This window comes from Salvelinus sp. IW2-2015, linkage group LG32 (assembly GCF_002910315.2).
Source record: "Salvelinus sp. IW2-2015 linkage group LG32, ASM291031v2, whole genome shotgun sequence".
Classification (NCBI taxonomy): Eukaryota; Metazoa; Chordata; class Actinopteri; order Salmoniformes; family Salmonidae; genus Salvelinus; species Salvelinus sp. IW2-2015.
Genome location: NC_036871.1, coordinates 35207960 through 35227115, shown reverse-complemented (window position 1 = coordinate 35227115; position 19156 = coordinate 35207960). Strand labels below are relative to the sequence as shown.

The 19156-nt window shown below is 42.6% G+C and overlaps 1 protein-coding gene across 1 annotated transcript; it reads left to right on the top strand.

Moving 5' to 3' along the window:
* The first annotated feature begins 9001 nt into the window (after positions 1 to 9001).
* On the top strand, positions 9002 to 18503 carry map2k2b (mitogen-activated protein kinase kinase 2b). The gene is made up of 12 exons (XM_023977067.2): positions 9002 to 9911; positions 10020 to 10230; positions 10874 to 10930; positions 11052 to 11141; positions 11321 to 11398; positions 12307 to 12358; positions 12490 to 12614; positions 12713 to 12932; positions 13037 to 13089; positions 13253 to 13314; positions 13512 to 13557; positions 13788 to 18503. Exons 1-12 carry the CDS (start codon positions 9817 to 9819, stop codon positions 13896 to 13898), a joined length of 1200 nt encoding a protein of 399 aa, XP_023832835.1. The 5' UTR covers positions 9002 to 9816; the 3' UTR covers positions 13899 to 18503.
* Positions 18504 to 19156: the final 653 nt, after the last annotated feature.

The following is a 19156-nucleotide window of genomic DNA, read 5'->3' as shown; positions in this document are numbered from 1 at the left end:
TTTGTCTTCCTGAGCGTGAGCAATTTTCCAAATGGCTGTCTCGGAATGTCCATTGTCTTTCTCGGCGATATACCAGAACACCGCTGCAAACTATCACTCACCAACTCGAGTGAGAATGGAGACCCGAACATGGGAATATCTTTTAAGGAAGAGAGTAGACTGGTGGGTCCCAACGTGTTCCCGATACAAGAGGATCAACAACATTGTGGCGACCACATTTGGATTTGGGAACGAGTCGGAGGGATGTCTCGACGGATGGTACTTCAGCAATGAGAAATACACGTCAACTATAGTGTTTGACTTGTGTTTAACTTTTTTTTATCCAGGCATAGAGGTCTGGGCTCTAAAGGCACAGCTAGAGGTTTATAGCCTAATCCAGGGTTTAATGTATCCAAATTGTCCCCTCGCCRCAGTGGGAGTGGGTGTGTGATAATGCATGAAAGGTCCCGTTCTCCACCTTGATCTTCTTCCTATGAGTTCTGGTCGGATCGTTCATTAGTAGCCAGCTCTCTGACAGGTAAATCCATTCACGTTTGGTTCAGATTATGCCTTCTCTTAACTCCGTGTGGATAGTCTCTCTGCAAAGATGGGTTGCTGTGAGGTCTATGAGAGGTTTATTGCAAGCAGGAACAGTCATCTAGGCTTTTTTATGTGTTGGTTAATAGGAAGGATAATCTGATATCACGATATACCCTGCTCATATCGATATCAAATTATCAATATTGATGCCCACCACTAAAAGTTAGAGTAGATTCCCAAAGCCTAAACACAGAAATGTTGTTTTGTTCAGAAATATTCACTAGAATGGGAATCCCTATTCAAGTCGATGAACGTCTTCTGATTCTATTTCTATGCTTGTGTTTATTATCTGAGTGTCCTGCAGGTTTGGGAGGAAGCCAGTGTTTTTCAGTACAATGGCTGTTCAGACAATTGTTGCACTAATCCAGTCTACCTCAGTCAGCAGGCCCACRTACTGTGTGCTTAACTGTCTGAGGGGCTTGGGCCTGACATCCAATTGCATTTCATCACTAGTATTGGGTGAGAGAAGTGTTGTACGTGGCACAAGGCCAGGGTACTGGCATACATCCCATTTACATTAATCATATTGCTACCCAACCTCTTTGAATGTTCCACTTATAAACTGTGGGCTACATAAGAGTACATTGTCTGCCAATAAATGTTGTGTGAATATTATTTGTGCCAACAATTATTTTGTTCTTAAATAGGCTACACAGGAGAGGGGCAAAGAAGTCTGAGTATCAAACACAGAATTTTAATATACCCCAAACAGTCTTCTCTGATCCTGAAAGCTTTGTGGTGGTGAATCTTGTGGCAAGAAGTCGTATAATAATAATAATAGCTATAGGCTATAAGGTCCTAAACTTTTTTCCTGGTTGGGAGAAATTAACTTCAGGTTAGGTTCCCCTAACTTATGGCGTTGCACAATATTTGCAGCCTGCGAACTGCATCTGTTTAGTTCTTTGTTATTTTACGTACACAACTTCCTGCTATGTAAATGGATGTCTTAAGGACACTTCCTGTCCCCAGCTGAATGTGGAGGCCAGTGACTTCCTGAAGGACCTGCAATTAAAGTTAAAAAATGTAATGGACGACCTTAGTGTGCGTGTGGAATCATTTATTTGAAACATAGTGCTTTCAGGGTCGTATTCATTAGAACAACCAACGGAAAACGTTTTGGAACTCCCTCTTTTAATCAGTTTTCTTCTGCTTGGTGCCTAATGAATACAATCCAGAGTTGTGGGTTTTGATGGTTGTCTGTGTGTCTGTCTGTATACAGTGCCTTCGGAAATTATTCAGACCCCTTAACTTTTTCCACATTTTGTTACGTTACAGCCTTATTCTAAAATRTATTAAATAAATAAAAATCCTCAACAATCTACACACAATACCCCATAATGACAAAGCAAAAACAGGGTTTTAGAAATGTTTGCTAATTTATTACAAATTAAAAAACAGATACCTTATTTACATAAGTATTCAGACCCTTTGCTATGAGACTGAAATTTAGCTTAGGTGCATCCTGTTTCCATTGATCATCCTTGAGATGTTTCTACAACTTGATTGGAGCCACTTGTCGTAAATTCAATTGATTGGACATGATTTGGAAAGGCACACACTTGTCTATATAAGGTCCCACAGTTGACACTGGATGTCAGAGCAAAAACCAAGCCGTGAGGTCGGTAGAGCTCCGAGACAGGATTGTGTTGAGGCACAGATCTTGGGAAGGGTACCTAAAAATGTCTGCAGCATTGAAGATGCCCAAGAACACAGTGGCCTCCATCATTCTTAAATCGAAGAAGTTTGGAACCACAAAGACGGGCCAAACTGAGCAATCAGGGGAGAAGGGCCTTGGTCAGGGAGGTGACCAAGAACCCGATGGTCACTGACAGAGCTCTAGAGTTCCTATGTGGAGATGGGAGAACCTTCCAGAAGGACAACCATCTCTGCAGCACTCCAACAATCAGGCCTTTATGGTAGAGTGGCCAGACGGAAGCCACTCCTCAGTAAAAGACACATGACAGCCCGCTTGGAGTTGGCCAAAAGGCACCTAAAGACTCTCAGATCATGAGAAACAAGATTCTCTGGTCTGATGAAACCAAGTTTGAATGCCAAGCATCACATCTGGAGGAAACCTGGCACCATCCCTGTGGTGAAGCATGGTGGTGGCAGCATCATTCTGTGGGGACGTTTTTCAACTGCAGGGACTGGGAGACAAATCTGGATCAAGGCAAAATGAACGTAGYAAAGTACAGAGAGATCCTTGATGAAAACCTGCTCCAGAGCACTCAGGACCTCAGACTGGGGCGAAGGTTCACCTTCCAACAGGACAACGAACCTAAGCACACAGCCAAGACAATGCAGGAGTGGCTTTGGGACGAGTCTCTGAATGTCCTTGAGTGGCCCAGCCAGAGCCCGGACTTGAACCCGATCTCTGGAGAGACCTGAAAATAGCTGTAGCAGCAACGCTCCCCATCCAACTTGTTAGAGCTTGAGAGGATCTGCAGAGGGGAATGGGAGAAACTCCCCAAATACAGGTGTGGCAAGCTTGTAGCATCATACCCAAGAAGACTTGAGGCAGTAATCACTGCCAAAGTTGTTTCAACAAAGTACTGAGTTAAATGGTTTGAATACTTATTTTAATGTGATATTTCAGTTTTTTAGTTGGCTTTTTTTGCAAAGAAAACCAAACAAAAAAACMGTTTTTGCTGTATTATTGTGGGGGTATTGTGTGTAGATTGATGAGGGGGAAAATGTAATCAATTTTAGAATAAGACTGTAACATAACAAAATGTGGCAAAAGTCATGGGGTCGGAATACTTTCCGAATGCACTGAACAAAAATATAAACGCAACATGAAACAATTAATGATTTTACTGAGTTACAGTTCATATAAGGAAAAATGAACATTACATTGTCTGGCAACAGCTCTGGAGGACATTCCTGCAGTCAGCATGCCAATTGCACACTCCCTCAAAACTTGAGACATCTGTGGCATTATGTTTTCTGACAAAAGKGCAAATTTTAGAGTGGCCTTTTATTGTCCCCAGCACCTGTGTAATGACCTTGCTGTTTAATCTGCTTCTTGATATGCCACACCTGTCAGGTAGATGGATTATCTTGACAAAAGAGAAATTCTCACTAAAAGGGATGTAAAAAAAAAAAAATAATAATAATAATTGTGTACAACATTTCTGGGATTTTTATTTCAGCTCATGAAACATGGGACCAACACTTTACATATTGCTTTTATGTTTTTGTTTAGCAACATGGATTTTGCMATTTATTATGATGTATTGTAGACAGGCAGTGTATACATATTCAGAGTAATGTTTAATCCTGTGTCCTCTGCATATTTTAGCAAATGAGTAGTGGTAAAGAGTAGCAGCAAGTGTACACTTTCCTGGACATCTTCATCCTCTGGTAAGGGTTCAGACTCATCCACTGGGTTTATGGTCCCCACTTCCTGGGCATGTTGCTTTCTAACCCCACATGTTTAACTACAAACCCTAACTTTAGCCCTTACCCTAACCTTAGCTATCACCTGAAATTGAGAACATAGCTCATCTACCTGCTCATCAGTTCTCCAGTCTGTATTTTACATGGCCATACCATGACTCTCCCTCTCTCTCCCTTTTCCCTTTCTCCTATCCCTCGTTGAACTTTACAACAAAGTCCTGCCATACATTATCTTTGGGATAATTAGCCTCTTTCTGCGAGTCTGAGTCTAATGCTTCAAACACCAGGGATTGTAAACTCCCTGGCAACAGCCAAGTCAAGCCTATCAGATGGTAGGTCATAAAATAGATGAGTGCATTTACATTGTGCTTCAACAGCTGTCTTGTGAATGCGACATTGAACCATGGTACTAACTTATTAGTGTATTAGTACCATGGTACCATGGTTGTCATAGTTGTCAGTGGTTATGTCATGAACGGTAAAGTCATGTGCCATGTGATTTTGGAAAGAAAAGAGTCACGCACACCCAAGCACAGTACAGTAGCAGGCCCAAAAAATTGTAACTTAGGCAGACAGAAATGTGTACTTATCATTGTCATGTGATTATGACCTCCACTCCAAAAGAGATTAATATTATCCTCAAAGTATAATCCCTTTTTTTCATTTTTCTTTTAGCTTCTGCTCATCAAAGGAGTTGACCACTATCCATTATGACCTGAAAAACATCCCAATAATGGAACAGCACAKGCTCACCTGCCACTTGAAGAAAAAAGGGACTTTTAATGCAGTGTTTTGAGTCCACTCCTTCGGAAAGTATTCAGACCCCTTGACTTTTTACACATTTTGTTAGGTTACAGCCTTACTCTAAAATGTATTGAATTGTTTTTTTTCTTCATCAATCCACACACAATACCCCATAATGACAAAGCAAAAACTTTTTGGGGGACATTTTTGCTAATTTATAAATAAATAAAAACATCCCATTTACATAAGTATTCAGACCTTTACTCAGTACTTTGTTGAAACAACTTTGGCAGCTATTACAGCCTTGAGTCTTCTTGAGTATGATGCTACAAGCTTGGCACACCTGTATTTGGGAAGTTTCTCCCATTCCTCTCTGCAGATCCTCTAAAGATCTGTTAGATTGGACGGGGAACGTTGCTGCACAGCTATTTTCAGGTCTCTCCAGAGATGTTAGATCGGGTTCATGTCCGGGCTYTGGCTGAGCCACTCAAGGACATTCAGAGACTTGTCCCGAAGCCAGTCCTGCGTTGTCTTGGCTGTGTGCTTAGGGTTGTTTTCCTTTTGGAAGGTGAACCTTCAACCCAGTCTGAGGCCCTGAGTGCTCTGGAGCAGGTTTTCATCAAGGATCTCTCTGTACTTTGCTACGTTCATCTTTGCCTGGATCCTGACTAGTCTCCTCGTCCCTGCCACTGAAAAACCTCCCCACAGCATGATGCTGCCACCACCATGCTTCACAGTAGGGATGGTGGCAGGCTTCCTCCAGATGTGACGCTTGGCAATCAGGYCAAAGAGTTCAAACTTGGTTTCATCAGACCAGAGAATCTTGTTAATCATGGTCTGAGAGTCTTTTGGTGCCTTTTGGCAAGCTCCAAGCGTGCTGTCATGTGCCTTTTACTGAGAAGTGGCTTCCGTCTGACCACTCTACCATAAAGGCCTGATTGGTGGAGTGCTGCAGAGATGGTTGTCCTTCTGGAAGGTTCTCCCATCTCCACAGAGGAACTCTAGAGCTCTGTCAGTGACCACCATGTTCTTGGTCACCTCCCTGACMAASGCCCTTCTCCCCTGATTGCTCAGTTTGGCCAGGTGGCCAGTCTTTGTGGTTCCAAACTTCTTCCATTTAAGAATGATGGAAGCCATTGTGTTCTTGGGGACCTTCAATGCTGCGAMWTTTTTTGGTACCCTGTCCCAGATCTGTGCCTCGACACAATCCTGTCTCGGAGCTCTACAGAAAATTCCTTCGCCCTCATGGCATGGTTTTTGCTCTGATATGCACTGTCAACTGTGGGACCTTCAATAGACAGGTGTAGCCTTTCCAAATCATGTCCAATCAATTGAATTTACCACAGGTGGCTCCAATCAAGTTGTAGAAACATCTCAAGGATGATCAATGGAAACAGGATGCACCTGAGCTAAATTTGAGTCTCCTAGCACTGGGTCTGAATAGTTATGTAAATAAGGTATTTCTGTTTTTAAATTCGTAATAAATTAGCAAAAATGTYTAAACCTGTTTTTGCTTTGTCATTACGGGTATTGTGTGTAGATTGCTGAGGAATTTGTTTTATTTAATCCATTTTAGAATAAGGCTGTAATGTAACAAAATGTGGGGAAAGTCAACTGTTCTGAATACTTTCCGAAGGCACTGTACATTTTATAAGAATCAATTCCTACAGTGGTCAAACCGTGGGGCCGAAACATTCATATACTTATAATGTAGTCTATTATATGGGGCTGATGGGATTCTTATCAGAATGCACTCTAAATCCAAACAGTAAGCCAGGAGAGTGAAACGGGTAAAAAGGTTATTCTTGTCCAGGCAAGAAATGAAGTATGACTGTCATGGCAACACCTTGAACAAATGGCACAGGACAGAACAGGTTGGATGCAGTCTGTTGATTTGCGGTTCTGCAAAGAATGCCCAAGTAAATCAGTAAGTTGTCAGCCTATCAGTAGGGTGACCCTAGTCTGGTAGCACCTCCTACTAGCTTGTCTCTGCAGTTTTATGCTATTTATGTGTGATACATAACTGCAGAAAAATGTGTTTAAAAAAAATCGGCATGTGTTCATTCAATATGATAATAAGTATTCTAATAATTTGTTTGCTTTAGCTTTCATCAATATGCACATTTGTATCTTTTTAAACTAAGGCCCATTTGTACTGTTACCTAAACTGTACACTGCCACTAGAGGTGAATAAAAGCCTGCTTGTGTGACTGACTAAATTACTCTTCTGCCTCCCCCACCTTTTCCACCAGCCCTTGGTCTTGATGGAAAATATCTCATTTAGATTTCATGGGAGAGTTCCCTGGTGAAACTCCATCCTAATAATTGCCTTTAAAAGCAGTTTATATAGCAAACTTTTACATCCTTAGGACTATGATACCACCAAAGATGTATTTAAACCCTGGATGACTGATGCTATGTATTGGTGATTGAGAGGCTTTGAAGTCACTGGTCGGCCATATTGGCACTCCCCAGTAGGAGCAGTCCTGGTTAAACAGTACAAATATGGCCTACGAAGATCGATCAAGATGGCAGGACAAAGTGGAGGAGCAATTCASCAGGTCAGACACAAGGCTTAAGTGGCAGGGGCTTCTAACAACCACTGATTTAAAAAAGAAAGCCAGTCATGTCACGGACACCAACGTCACCCTACCGGACGAGCTAAACACCTTTTTCTCACACTTCGAGCATAATGACTCTGACGAGGAGAGCCCCTGAGGACAACGAGGGCTAAGGACTAACATTCTCCAGAGAGGATGTGTGCAAGTCATGCAAGCATGTTAACTCTCGCAAGGCTGCCGGCCCCAACAGCATCCCTAACCACGCCCTCAGAGCATGTGCAAACCAGCTATCTGTAGTGTTTTCGGAAATGTGCAATCTCTCTGTACCTCAGGCCATTTATCCCCATCTGCTTCAAGATGTCCACTATCATCCCCGTGCCCAAGAAGGGGAAAGTAACTGAGCTGAATGACTACCGACCCTTAGCACTCATCATAAAGTGCTTCAAGAGGCTAGTCAAAGATCGGTAACATCACCTCCTCCCTCCTCGACACACTCAACCCTCTCCATTTCGCCTACCCCTCGACAGATCCACAGACGACGCAATTCCGCTGCACATTCCCCTTACCAACCTGGACAAAAGGAATGCATATGTGAGGATACTGTTAATTGACTACAGCTTAGCCTTCGATACCATAGTGCCCTCTAAGCTCACCACGAAGCTCACAGCCCTGGGACTGAACTCCTCCATATGCAACTGGGTCCTGGACTTCCTGACGGGCCATCCCCAGTTGGTGAAGGTTGTTAACATTACCTCCCCAACACTGATTCTCAACAMGGGGCCCCACAAGGGTACGTTTTCAGTCCCCTCCTGTACTCCCTGTATACCCACGACTGGCCTCACACAGTTTCAACTCCATTATCAAGTTCGCTGACGACATGACAATAGTAGGTCTGATTACCTACAAGACGGCTTACAGAGAGGAGGTAGGCACTCTGATGGCATGGTGCCAGGTAAACAACCTGTACCTCAAAGTCAGCAAAACAAAGGAGCTGATTTTGGACTTCAGGGGGGACCAGGCTGGGCCCCATCCTCGTCAACGGGACCGCTGTGGAGATGGTCAAAAATATCAAGTTCCTTGGCATACACATCTCAGAGAAGCTGAAATGGTCAAAACACACAGACATTGTGGTGAAGAAGGCAGAACAGCACCTCTTCAACCTCAGGAGGCTGTAGAAATTCAGCTTGTCCACTGCTCCCTCAACAGACATTTACCCTGCACTCACCCTCCAATTGACATTTATAATTGTTACAGTTGTATATATTATTATTATTTGTATTATTGTTTCATTCACTTCCCTTTTTGACCTACACTGTTGGAGCTCAGARCTTAAGAATTTCACTGTACCGTTCAACTACATCTGCGTCCCTGTTCATGTGACTAAAACTCCTTTAATCATAGGAATTAATGTTATTCTACAGTTTTTCAATTAAATGTTTTAAGGACAAAATTATATGTATTTAAGTATTTTTTGTTGTCGTAGTGGGGACAGTAACATTAGTAATCTCAAAATTATACTTTAACGAAATATGCTTTATATATTTTTTTATTTTGTAGTTGTATGTTTATCTYGAATAATTTAAACGTATGCAATAAGATGTCTAATCGAATAAATGTGGCAAAAACGAATGTAGACWTTAATACAAAATATTTTTTACAACGGTGGGGGAGTGCCAAGATGAAGGCACGGTGACTTCAACACAGCGCCCCCTATCAGTTATCTACATAAATCATTGCATACCACCAGGTGTAAAGGTGTGCCATAACGTCGGTAAAGACAAGTTTTCTCGCGAGACTTTCTTTGTCTTCCTGGACCAAATAGCATCTGATAGTACCGCGAAGAGGGCCAAACKTAGCCGCTACCCCCACTCTTATCCTGGGACGTTGTGTGCAGTCTATGGTCCACATCTCAGGACACGAATAACTTGTTGGCCCAACGGTCCGCTCCTTTTGAACGTTCTGCTAGGCCTAGACGGGTTTGGTGAAGACGACAGTGGGATTGTTAGCTTGAATGGCTAGCACGGATACCAAGCTAAAGCATTAACGTTACTATTGGTATGGAATGTGGTGATGGCTGTGGTCCAACCTTTGCTTGTGTAACTAGTTATCTACAGTTAGCTGTGTTGATTCATTCTTTACCCCAACTTGAAGGTAAAGTGATTAATTTAACAACATACGTGTCTTACTAGCTTGCTAATTCTTTGTTTCCATAATGTTAGCTTGCTAGCCAGTTTATTGCTAACGTTAGCTATTGCCTCCTGTGACGGCCAATAACTAACGAGTCATAGCTAACGTATCCAGCCATCTAACGTTAGTTAGCTAGTCTGATCTAAAATACCTAGTTAACTAGACACCTCATTGTCACCCCTGTTGATTCGATAGATACACAGGCTAGTTTGAGAGCTAATTGGCTAGGCAGGCCTGGGTCATTTTGGATCTGCCAACAGCATTCAGTCACTCTTCTGGCGACACAGCAAGTTGGGGTCAAGAGACTCAACGCTGGTATCTACTAAGTTATTCTCTAAAACAAAACATGGCCCCCAAAAAAAGACCAGTGCGACTTAACATCACCCCCACCGCTGGTGAGGGAGGATTGTCCACCTCCACAACCATCGCAGCTGCCTCTGAGTAAGTGTAACTCCTTAGCCAGCTGTCTACTGTTAAACTCAAATTCAAGTCAACCTCTACTTTCAWGTGAGAATTCACCTCTAATTCTCCCTACTCCTTCGCTCTCAGTGCTAACCTGGAAGCCCTACAGAAGAAATTGGAGGAGTTGGATCTGGACGAGCAGCAGAAGAAGCGCCTGGAGAATTTCCTTACCCAGAAGGCCAAGGTGGGCGAACTGAAAGACGATGACTTCCACCGCATTTGTGAGTTGGGTGTCGGTAACGGAGGCGTGGTCAACAAGGTGTGCCACAAACCCTCAGGCCTCGTCATGGCCAGGAAGGTAAGTGGTGTGAATGCTGTTGCCAGTCTGAAAGCAACCCCCCTGACCCTTTTCTTAGATCAGGAKGGACCGGGTGGGTGTGAATGCTGTTGCCAGTCTGAAAGCAACCCCCCTGACCCTTTTCTTAGATCAGGATGGACCGGGTGGGTGTGAATGCTGTTGCCAGTCTGAAAGCAACCCCCCTGACCCTTTTCTTAGATCAGGAAGGATCGGGTGGGTGTGAGCCGATTGATGGGATATTTGCCTGAGGGCACTATCTAATGGTTTATATGTCACCATATTGCTTAAACCTGTCTGATCCTTTCAGATGGGAAGCAGTTAGGGGTTGATTTCAGACTAGCCACAAGGTAAAAACAAATCGGTTGATGTGCCTTTTGAGCAAGGCTCTTAGCCCTAATTTGCTCCATGGGGGGGGGGGGGGATAAATTGTACAGTTTTTTTATTGATTATATTGCCTATGGTGTGATCCAGTAATAACAATGGTTCACAAGAAAAGACTAGGCACATATTTCTGTAATGGTAGCAAAACAATTAAGGTGGCCATTTTGAACCAGCAAAACCAGCGTACTTATGGCCATTAGTGATGAGACAAAGACATATTGATTTTTGGTGTGTATATATTGCATTCATCCTCCTTCCTTAGCTGATCCATCTGGAGATCAAGCCAGCCATCAGGAACCAGATCATCAGAGAGCTACAGGTGCTGCTTTTGTTATTTAATTTAGCATTATCAATAACTTAATATCATGTTTAAACCAAATCAATTCTTAAAGAAGAGTATTCCTTATGTGTTTAAACCCACCTCTCTCGGTCTCCCTCAGTTGCTACATGAGTGTAATTCTCCCTACATCGTTAGTTTCTACGGGTCCTTCTACAGCGACGGCGAGATCAGCATCTGCATGGAACACATGGTAAAGGATGGGGGAAAGAGTGGGGGTGAGAGAGGGTGTCTTTCAAGAGCAAGTGAAATCATTTTGGGGAGTAGGGTTGAGATAGTAAAGTTGTAATGCAGGTAGACTCGGACCATGTCATACTGTGAAGTGTTTATGTGAGGTGGTTGTGACTGAGTGGCTCTCCTCTCTCCCTGTAGGATGGGGGCTCTCTGGACCAGGTGCTGAAGGAGGCCAGGAGGATCCCTGAGGAGATCCTGGGGAAAGTCAGCATCGCTGTGAGTATCATCAAACTAGGGGTGTTTTTATTGTTGTTTTTATTTAACCTTTATTTACCTAGRGGTGTTTTTATTTAACYTTTATTTACCTAGGGGTGTGCCAAGTAGTTGGACAAAACGAGTATCGTAACGGATATSGGCAATATTTTTGATGCCATTATGATCAGAGTATTTTTTTGTAATTATCCGTGATGGGGGTTAATATTCAGGTGCCAGCATCTTTTTCATGTCAGTCAGTTGTGCAAGGTTCTACATGGTCTAAGTAACTCAACTGGCTAGTTTGCATGTCTGTGAAGAGAAGGGTGGGCTTTACGTTGAACTTGCTGCTCTGATTGGATAGTGTATTTTTCCATCCACTCGCTTCATAATTTCACCCGATCAGTTTTCCTCGCATGTTTTCAGTCTGATCATTTCTATTGCTGCTGCCTGCTACTATGATTATTCACATGGCGAGGACGTTTCTTATCAAGATATCAATGTGCATAATATCTAACAAGCGGAGCGAGGGTAGGTGAGAAAATATGAATTGCTGATGCTCATTCTGACTGAATGACGGCTAACTAGGCTGCCCGCTGCAAATTGAGGAAACAGATACACCCCTCCATGCGCTGCTCCTAAACTGCAGCTTTTTTTTGCAGTGAGAATGTGCAGGGAGGTATTTTGCCAACATCTATTTAGGCATATTAAAACACTTTTCGATCATGAGTATCATCTGAGCCAACTGGCAACTTACGGATACGATTACGAGTATGGCCATGTCGGCACACCCCTACAACAAACCATAGCTAGCTACATATGAAGATAGTAATGCATGTCTATTGTTTCCCAAAGGATAGATATAGTGTTTGACAATTCCAAGTGTGCTCTTGAAACTGGGCAAAAACGGCAACATTTTCACATCTTCACAGGTTCTAAGAGGGTTAGCGTATCTACGAGAGAAACACCAGATCATGCACAGAGGTACACATTGATGCTATGCATTTGAATTTACGTACAGTGCATAGGTAGATACATTTTTCACTGCGTTCTTCTGTGCCTGTGTGTTTTTAGCAATATGCCTGCCGAGTCTAATGTACCCTCCTGTCCTCCAGACGTAAAGCCCTCTAATATCCTGGTCAACTCTCGTGGGGAGATCAAGCTGTGTGACTTCGGGGTGAGCGGCCAGCTGATAGACTCCATGGCCAACTCCTTCGTGGGAACACGTTCCTACATGTCGGTGCGTACCTCTGATTCTGTTTGCGTTTGTGTTTGTGTGAGAGAGTACACGTGTGTGTGTGTGTGTAAGCCATCTATCTCTGTGTCTCTAACCAACAGCCGGAGAGATTGCAGGGCACCCACTACTCTGTCCAGTCTGATGTGTGGAGCATGGGGCTGTCTCTGGTGGAGCTGTCTATCGGCCGGTATCCCATCCCCCCTCCTGACGCCAAGGAGCTGGAGGCCATCTTTGGCCGGCCCATCATGGACGGGGCCGAGGGAGAAATGCACAGCAGCACCTCTCCCCGACCCAGACCCCCCGGGGGTAGACCTGCCAGCGGTCAGAACACACACACACACACACACACCCACAGCCTCTTTCGCAGATAGAGATCATTTACATATTTGTACTGATGATCTCAATAATGTTTTACTGTTAATCAGGCCACGGTCCTGCGATGGCCATCTTTGAGCTGCTGGACTACATCGTCAACGAGGTAAACACTGCTGAGGATTACCCCCCCCATGGCCATAGATAGAAGAATGCAAATGATTGTCACGGAACGGAAGCTAGAATAGAATATGACCAAACTACTGTTATATCAATGGCATGGTGTATAGATGGGCTCGTTATTGATTATGATCATGATTTTGTTACAGCCTCCCCCCAAGCTGCCTCATGGAGTATTCACATCTGATTTCCAGGACTTTGTGACTAGATGGTGAGTTCTCCTCAGTCTGAATGATTTATGAATACAATGCCTTGATTTAATAATTAGATCAAATCAAACTTTATTTGCCACATGCGCTGAATACAACAAGTGTAGACTTTACCGTGAAATGCTTACTTACAAGCCCTTAACCAACAGTGCAGTTCAAGAAGATCTCACTATATCAGATTTCTCTTGTGCTTCCTCAGTCTCATCAAGAACCCAGCAGACCGGGCGGACCTGAAGATGCTGATGGTGAGTGTTGGCCTTTGGACTGAAGAGCACTGGGAGGGACTGAAGAGAGAAAAGCTAGCCCTTTGACAGAAAAGCGAGCCATATTGGATTCCAGTCCCTTGCTGTTGGCTGCTTAGCTAATGGTTATATTAACTAAAGAGATAGACAGGATTGATATGTCACAGTACATGATTAGCTGAATCACATATGTATCTTTGTACTGAGCCATGTGTCTCTTGTGTTTGTTTCAGAACCACACTTTTATCAAGCGCTCGGAGGTAGAGGAGATGGACTTCGCTGGCTGGCTCTGTAAAACCATGGGGCTGAACCAACCCAGCACTCCCACACGCACTGTAGACTAATCACACGCACACACTCAAACAGACATGCAGCGGCCTGAACACATACAGACTAATGGCCACACATAGACATGCAGCATATATATATATATATATCACACACACGCTTTTCTTGTCAGCCACCTCTCCTCCTTCAGGTGATCTAAGTATGAACTGGCCCTATTGGCCCTAAAGCCTCCATTCAGTCACTCTTCTCTAACCATTAGTGCTGAGCGATTAACCAACATTTCGTTAAAAAAAATTGTTGTTATTAAACAACTAATTGACCGACGCTYTTTTTTTTGTGTGAACCCAATGCACTGTTTCTCACGAGAAATCAAGTCAAGAACTACAGTATGTGGGATGCTGGGCTGAAGGGAGTTGTAGTTTTCATTAAGAAAATATTAAACCTAGTTCAACGCAGAAACGTGGTAATTAACTACAATGACATTAATCCATTGCGTCTGTTTTTTCCATCTCGGATAGCCACTTCTTCTCTGATACGTCTCTAAGCGAGAGGCTTCACTCGCCAAAATATGTCCAAAATAAGCCGACCTAAGCTTGTCGCCTGCCTTCGCGCCTTTGGGACGATTCCTGTTATTCGGGCGGTGACATGAGCATCTCAACATTAAATACAGATCTCTGTACGGATAAACTTTCATGTCTGCTACGTTATGTACACACAGACTGCATCATGAGAGAGGAATGTACACAACACAATGASGAGAGGGACAGACGCTGTTAGTTATCTACTTTGAAGAACTAGTCAAATGATTTCGCCAGACAGCTCTACAGCATAGGCAGGCTAGCTAAATAGGATGACTAAAAACAGTAGAGTATGGGGAGCACATAGATAACATTAGATGGCCTGGCGGACTGCTACTGCCTGAGCAGAGATGATTACTATTATTTTTCGTTCCTTAAAGTCAAGTAATCAGATAAAAACTAAGTAATATACACAACTAAAATGTTTAATTTCATTGGAATTTACACTCTCTATTGATGTCTACCCAATGTGGACCTGACGGACAATGGAATATTTAAGGTTTTGGCAATTGAATGTTCACTATTTTAGGCTTTGGAATTTCTATTATAAAACCCTCTAAAATCATTGTGAATCATTATTTCAGCATGCATTCAATAATTTTTTCAAACATTATCAAAATGAATAACTGAACTGACCTCAAAGCACTAATCGCTCAGCACTACTAGCTATGTCAGAAATAAACCCTCAGTTACAACCTTAATCGGGATTGCTTCACTGGTTGGGTTGGGCCAACCCCTGACTGTTGTCAGATTCATCTATCATACTGTAACAGAAACCTGCATCCCCATACCGCTTCCCCTTGTTGTCTGGATGTTGTAATCTGCAGTATCAACGGGATGGCATCGAGGAGCTTCATTCTCCAGGAAGAGCAGACATAATTTATAAAGTGAAAGATGGGCTCTGGTCAGAGGCTTAATGTACACATACTCCCTAGCCGAGCTCTGTGAGTTAACAATCTTCACGGTCACCATGTTGGCACCAAATGTTTGGGTTTTGACATGTCTATCTACCTGCTGCAACTTCCCCTAAACTCCTTTTCTTGTTTTGGGTTGCTTTAACATCGGAAGCCTTTTGAGCAGAGAGGTTATGCAGAAATATGCACCCTCCAAAAAAATAAACAGACAGGAAATCTGGAAAGTTGAGCAAGACCTATTTCAGTTTCCTGAGTAAAAATACAACATCTACACTTCATCTGTTTCGAGACGATAATCTTTTGCATTTCTTATTTATTTAGCTTTTCAATTAAGATTCACTCGGTAGGAACAGTAACCTCAACGTCAGTCACTCTGTAGGAACAGTAACCTCAACGTCAGTCACTCTAGGAACAGTAACCTCAACGTCAGTCACTCTAGGAACAGTAACCTCAACGTCAGTCACTCTAGGAACAGTAACCTCAATGTCAGTCACTCTGCAGGAATAGTAACCTCAACGTCAGTCACTCTGCAGGAATAGTAACCTCAGCATCAGTTACTCTGTAGGAACAGTAACCTCAACTTCAATCACTCTGCAGGAATAGTAATCGCAACGTCATTGCCCACAGCTACAGTGTGACATTGGTCTTTTTGCCAGGCAATTGGTATTATAACAATCATGATTAGGAGTTGATGTACATCACAGGAGGTTGGTGGTAATGGCTGGAGTGGAATGGTATCAAACACATGGATTCCACATTTACTCTGTTCCAGCCCTTATGAGCCGTCCTCTCCTCTGCAGCCTCCACTGATGTAGATGTATATATCGTTACATATGAGTATGTCTACACATGTCTTGGTGTATGTGGATTCAGATATGTAAAGCATATATACAAACATTAGTTTATTTTCTTTTGGCAGATGGTTATGAGTGTAGTGTTTGTGTCCATGAGAAAGCTTATGATACTGAAATACTGCACTAATCATTCAACTTCGGGTGTCTTTCGACAAGGGTAGCGTTTAAGGTCAACAATGCTGCTCTGAGGTCCAGACCACAAGTCTAAAGTAGTTTAGTCTCCTTCATCTGCACCGTTCTGAAAGCACAGGATAGGTGAAAACACTATTGAGAATATCTGCTGCCCATGTTTTGCTTTCACCTGTCCAATTATTTTACATCAGTGAAGTTTAAGGAAAGGAGACCAGAAAAGGATGACACTTAAATTACAGAGATGCAACCCTATTGTCTGTGAAAGGGGAAGCCATTTAGACTATTGAGATGCAGCCCTAGTGTCTGTGTCCTGGCCAGACTCCCTCCATCCCTTTGTCTATAGGAGAGATTCATGGCTGACCTGTGTTGGGGAATGAACACACTTTAACCAGAGTAAATTCTATCTTTATATCATAATATACTGTACGAGTCAATGTTGGACACATCTAGTCATTCAAGGGTTTTTCTTTATCTTTGCTATTTTCTACATTGTATAATAATTAAGACATCAACTATGAAATAACACCATATGGAATCATGTAGTAACCAAAAAAGTGTTATACGAATCAAAATATTTTATATTTGAGATTCTTCAAAGTAGCAACCCTTTGCCTTGATTACTGCTTTGCACGCTCTTGGCATTCTCTCAACCAACTTCAGGAGGAATGCTTTTCCAACAGTCTTGAAGGAGTTCCCACATATGCTGAGCACTTATTGCCTGCATTTCCTTCACTCTGCGGTCCAACTCATCCCAAACCATCTCAATTGGGTTGTGGTCGGGTGATTGTGGAGGCCAGGTCATCTGATGCAGCACTCCATCACTCTCCTTGGTTTAAATAGCCCTTACACAGCCTGGATGTGCGTTGGGTCATTGTCCTGTTGAAAACAAATGATAGTCCCACTAAGCGCTAACCAGATGGGATGGAGTATCACTGCAGAATGCTGTGGTAGCCATGTTGTGTGCCTTGAATTCTAAATAAATCACAGTGTCACCAGCAAAGCACCATCACACCTCCTCCATGCTTCATAGTGGGAACCACACATGCAGAGATCATCCGTTCACCAACTCTGTGTCTCACAAAGACACGGCGGTTGGAACCAGAAACCTCTAATTTTGACTCATCAGACCAAAGGATGTCCATTGATCGTGTTTCTTGGCCCAAGCAAGTCTCTTCTTATTGGTGTCATTTAGCAGTGGTTTCTTTGCAGAAATTCGACCATGAAGGCCTGATTCACGCAGTCTCCTCTGAATATTTGAAGTTGAGATGTCTGTTACTTGAACTCTGTGAAGCATTTATTTGGGCTGCAATCTGAGGCTGGTAACTAATGAACTTGTCCTCTGCAGCAGAGGTAACTCTAGGTCTTCCTTTCCTGTGGCGGTCTTCATGAGAGCCAGTTTCATCATAGTGTTTGATGGTTTTTGCGTCTGTACTTGAAGAAACGTTCAAAGTTCTTAATGTTCTGGATTGACTGACCTTCATGTCTTAAAGTAATGATAGACAGTCGTTTCTCTTTGCTTATTTGAGCTGTTCTTGCCCTAATATGGACTTAGCCCTATTTGGTAAAATACCGTCTTCTGTATACCACCCCTAACTTGTAACAACATAACTGATTGGCTCAAATGCATTAAGAAGGAAAGAAATTCCACAAAGTAACTTAACAAGGCACACCTGTTAGTTGAAATGCTTTCCGGTGACTACCTCATGAAGCTGGTTGAGAGAATGCCAAGAGTGTGCAAACCTGTCATCAAGGCAAAGGGTGGCTACTTTGAAGAACCTCAAATATAAAATACATTTTGATTTGTGTACCACTTTTATGGCTACTACATGATTCCATATATGTTATTTCAGAGTTTTGATGTCTTCACTATTATGTAGAAAATAGTAAAAATACACAAAAAAACTTGAATGAGTAGGTGTCCAAACTTTTGGTACTATATATATATATATATATATATATATATATATATATATACAGCAGGGTATGGATATGCCATTGAAATAAGTGCATTTCTGTATCCTGGGGGGGTTGAGGGCCTTTCGCTGCTTTCTTTGGTTAATTTTGTGTATTTCTTCTAAATAACGTTTAAAAACTAGGAATGGTTTGTTCCACGGCAAAACCGTCTAAGCTTTGTCTTTGTAAGTCATAATTGTCAATAAATGGTATGTGTTGTCACAACGGAACACGGGACTCTTATTGTTCTCTTCTGGAAGCATTACACTCATGACACCACTAGGGGGCCGTATAGAAATTCATAGGCATCGTCAGAGGCGCTTAGGGTAGAATTATCCCTCAGGCACAGATATAGGACCAGTTTACCAAGAGAGGAAAACTGCAAATCTGACCTTAGATTAGTGTCTAAAACAGGGGTGTCAAACATACAGCCCGTGGGTGGTTTGAATAAAAATATATATATACATAGTTATACTTTGAGGGGGAATTATACCTTAAAATCACTAAAACCAAATTGAAACTGTAGAAATGCTAATGGGCCTACATATATACAGTTCCTTGACTGTCCAGCTCACTAATAATCACAGAAATGAAAGCTAAACAGTCAAGGAGTATAGAAAATTCAAAACATGATGGATAGATTATTATCTTTTGTTAATTTTGACGGCGAGGAAATATAACATTTCAGTGCGGACCTCCGGACCTTGTTGAAGACCGAATGTGGCCCCCAGTGCAAAATGAGTTTGACACCTCTGGTCTAGAAACAACTTCATCATATTTCCTCAAAGGCCACTTTAGTAGAGTCATGAGAAGCAAAGGCATGTCAGGTTCAACAAATTCCCCACAGCCTACCTTAGCTATGTGCTGCGTTAATTATATTCTG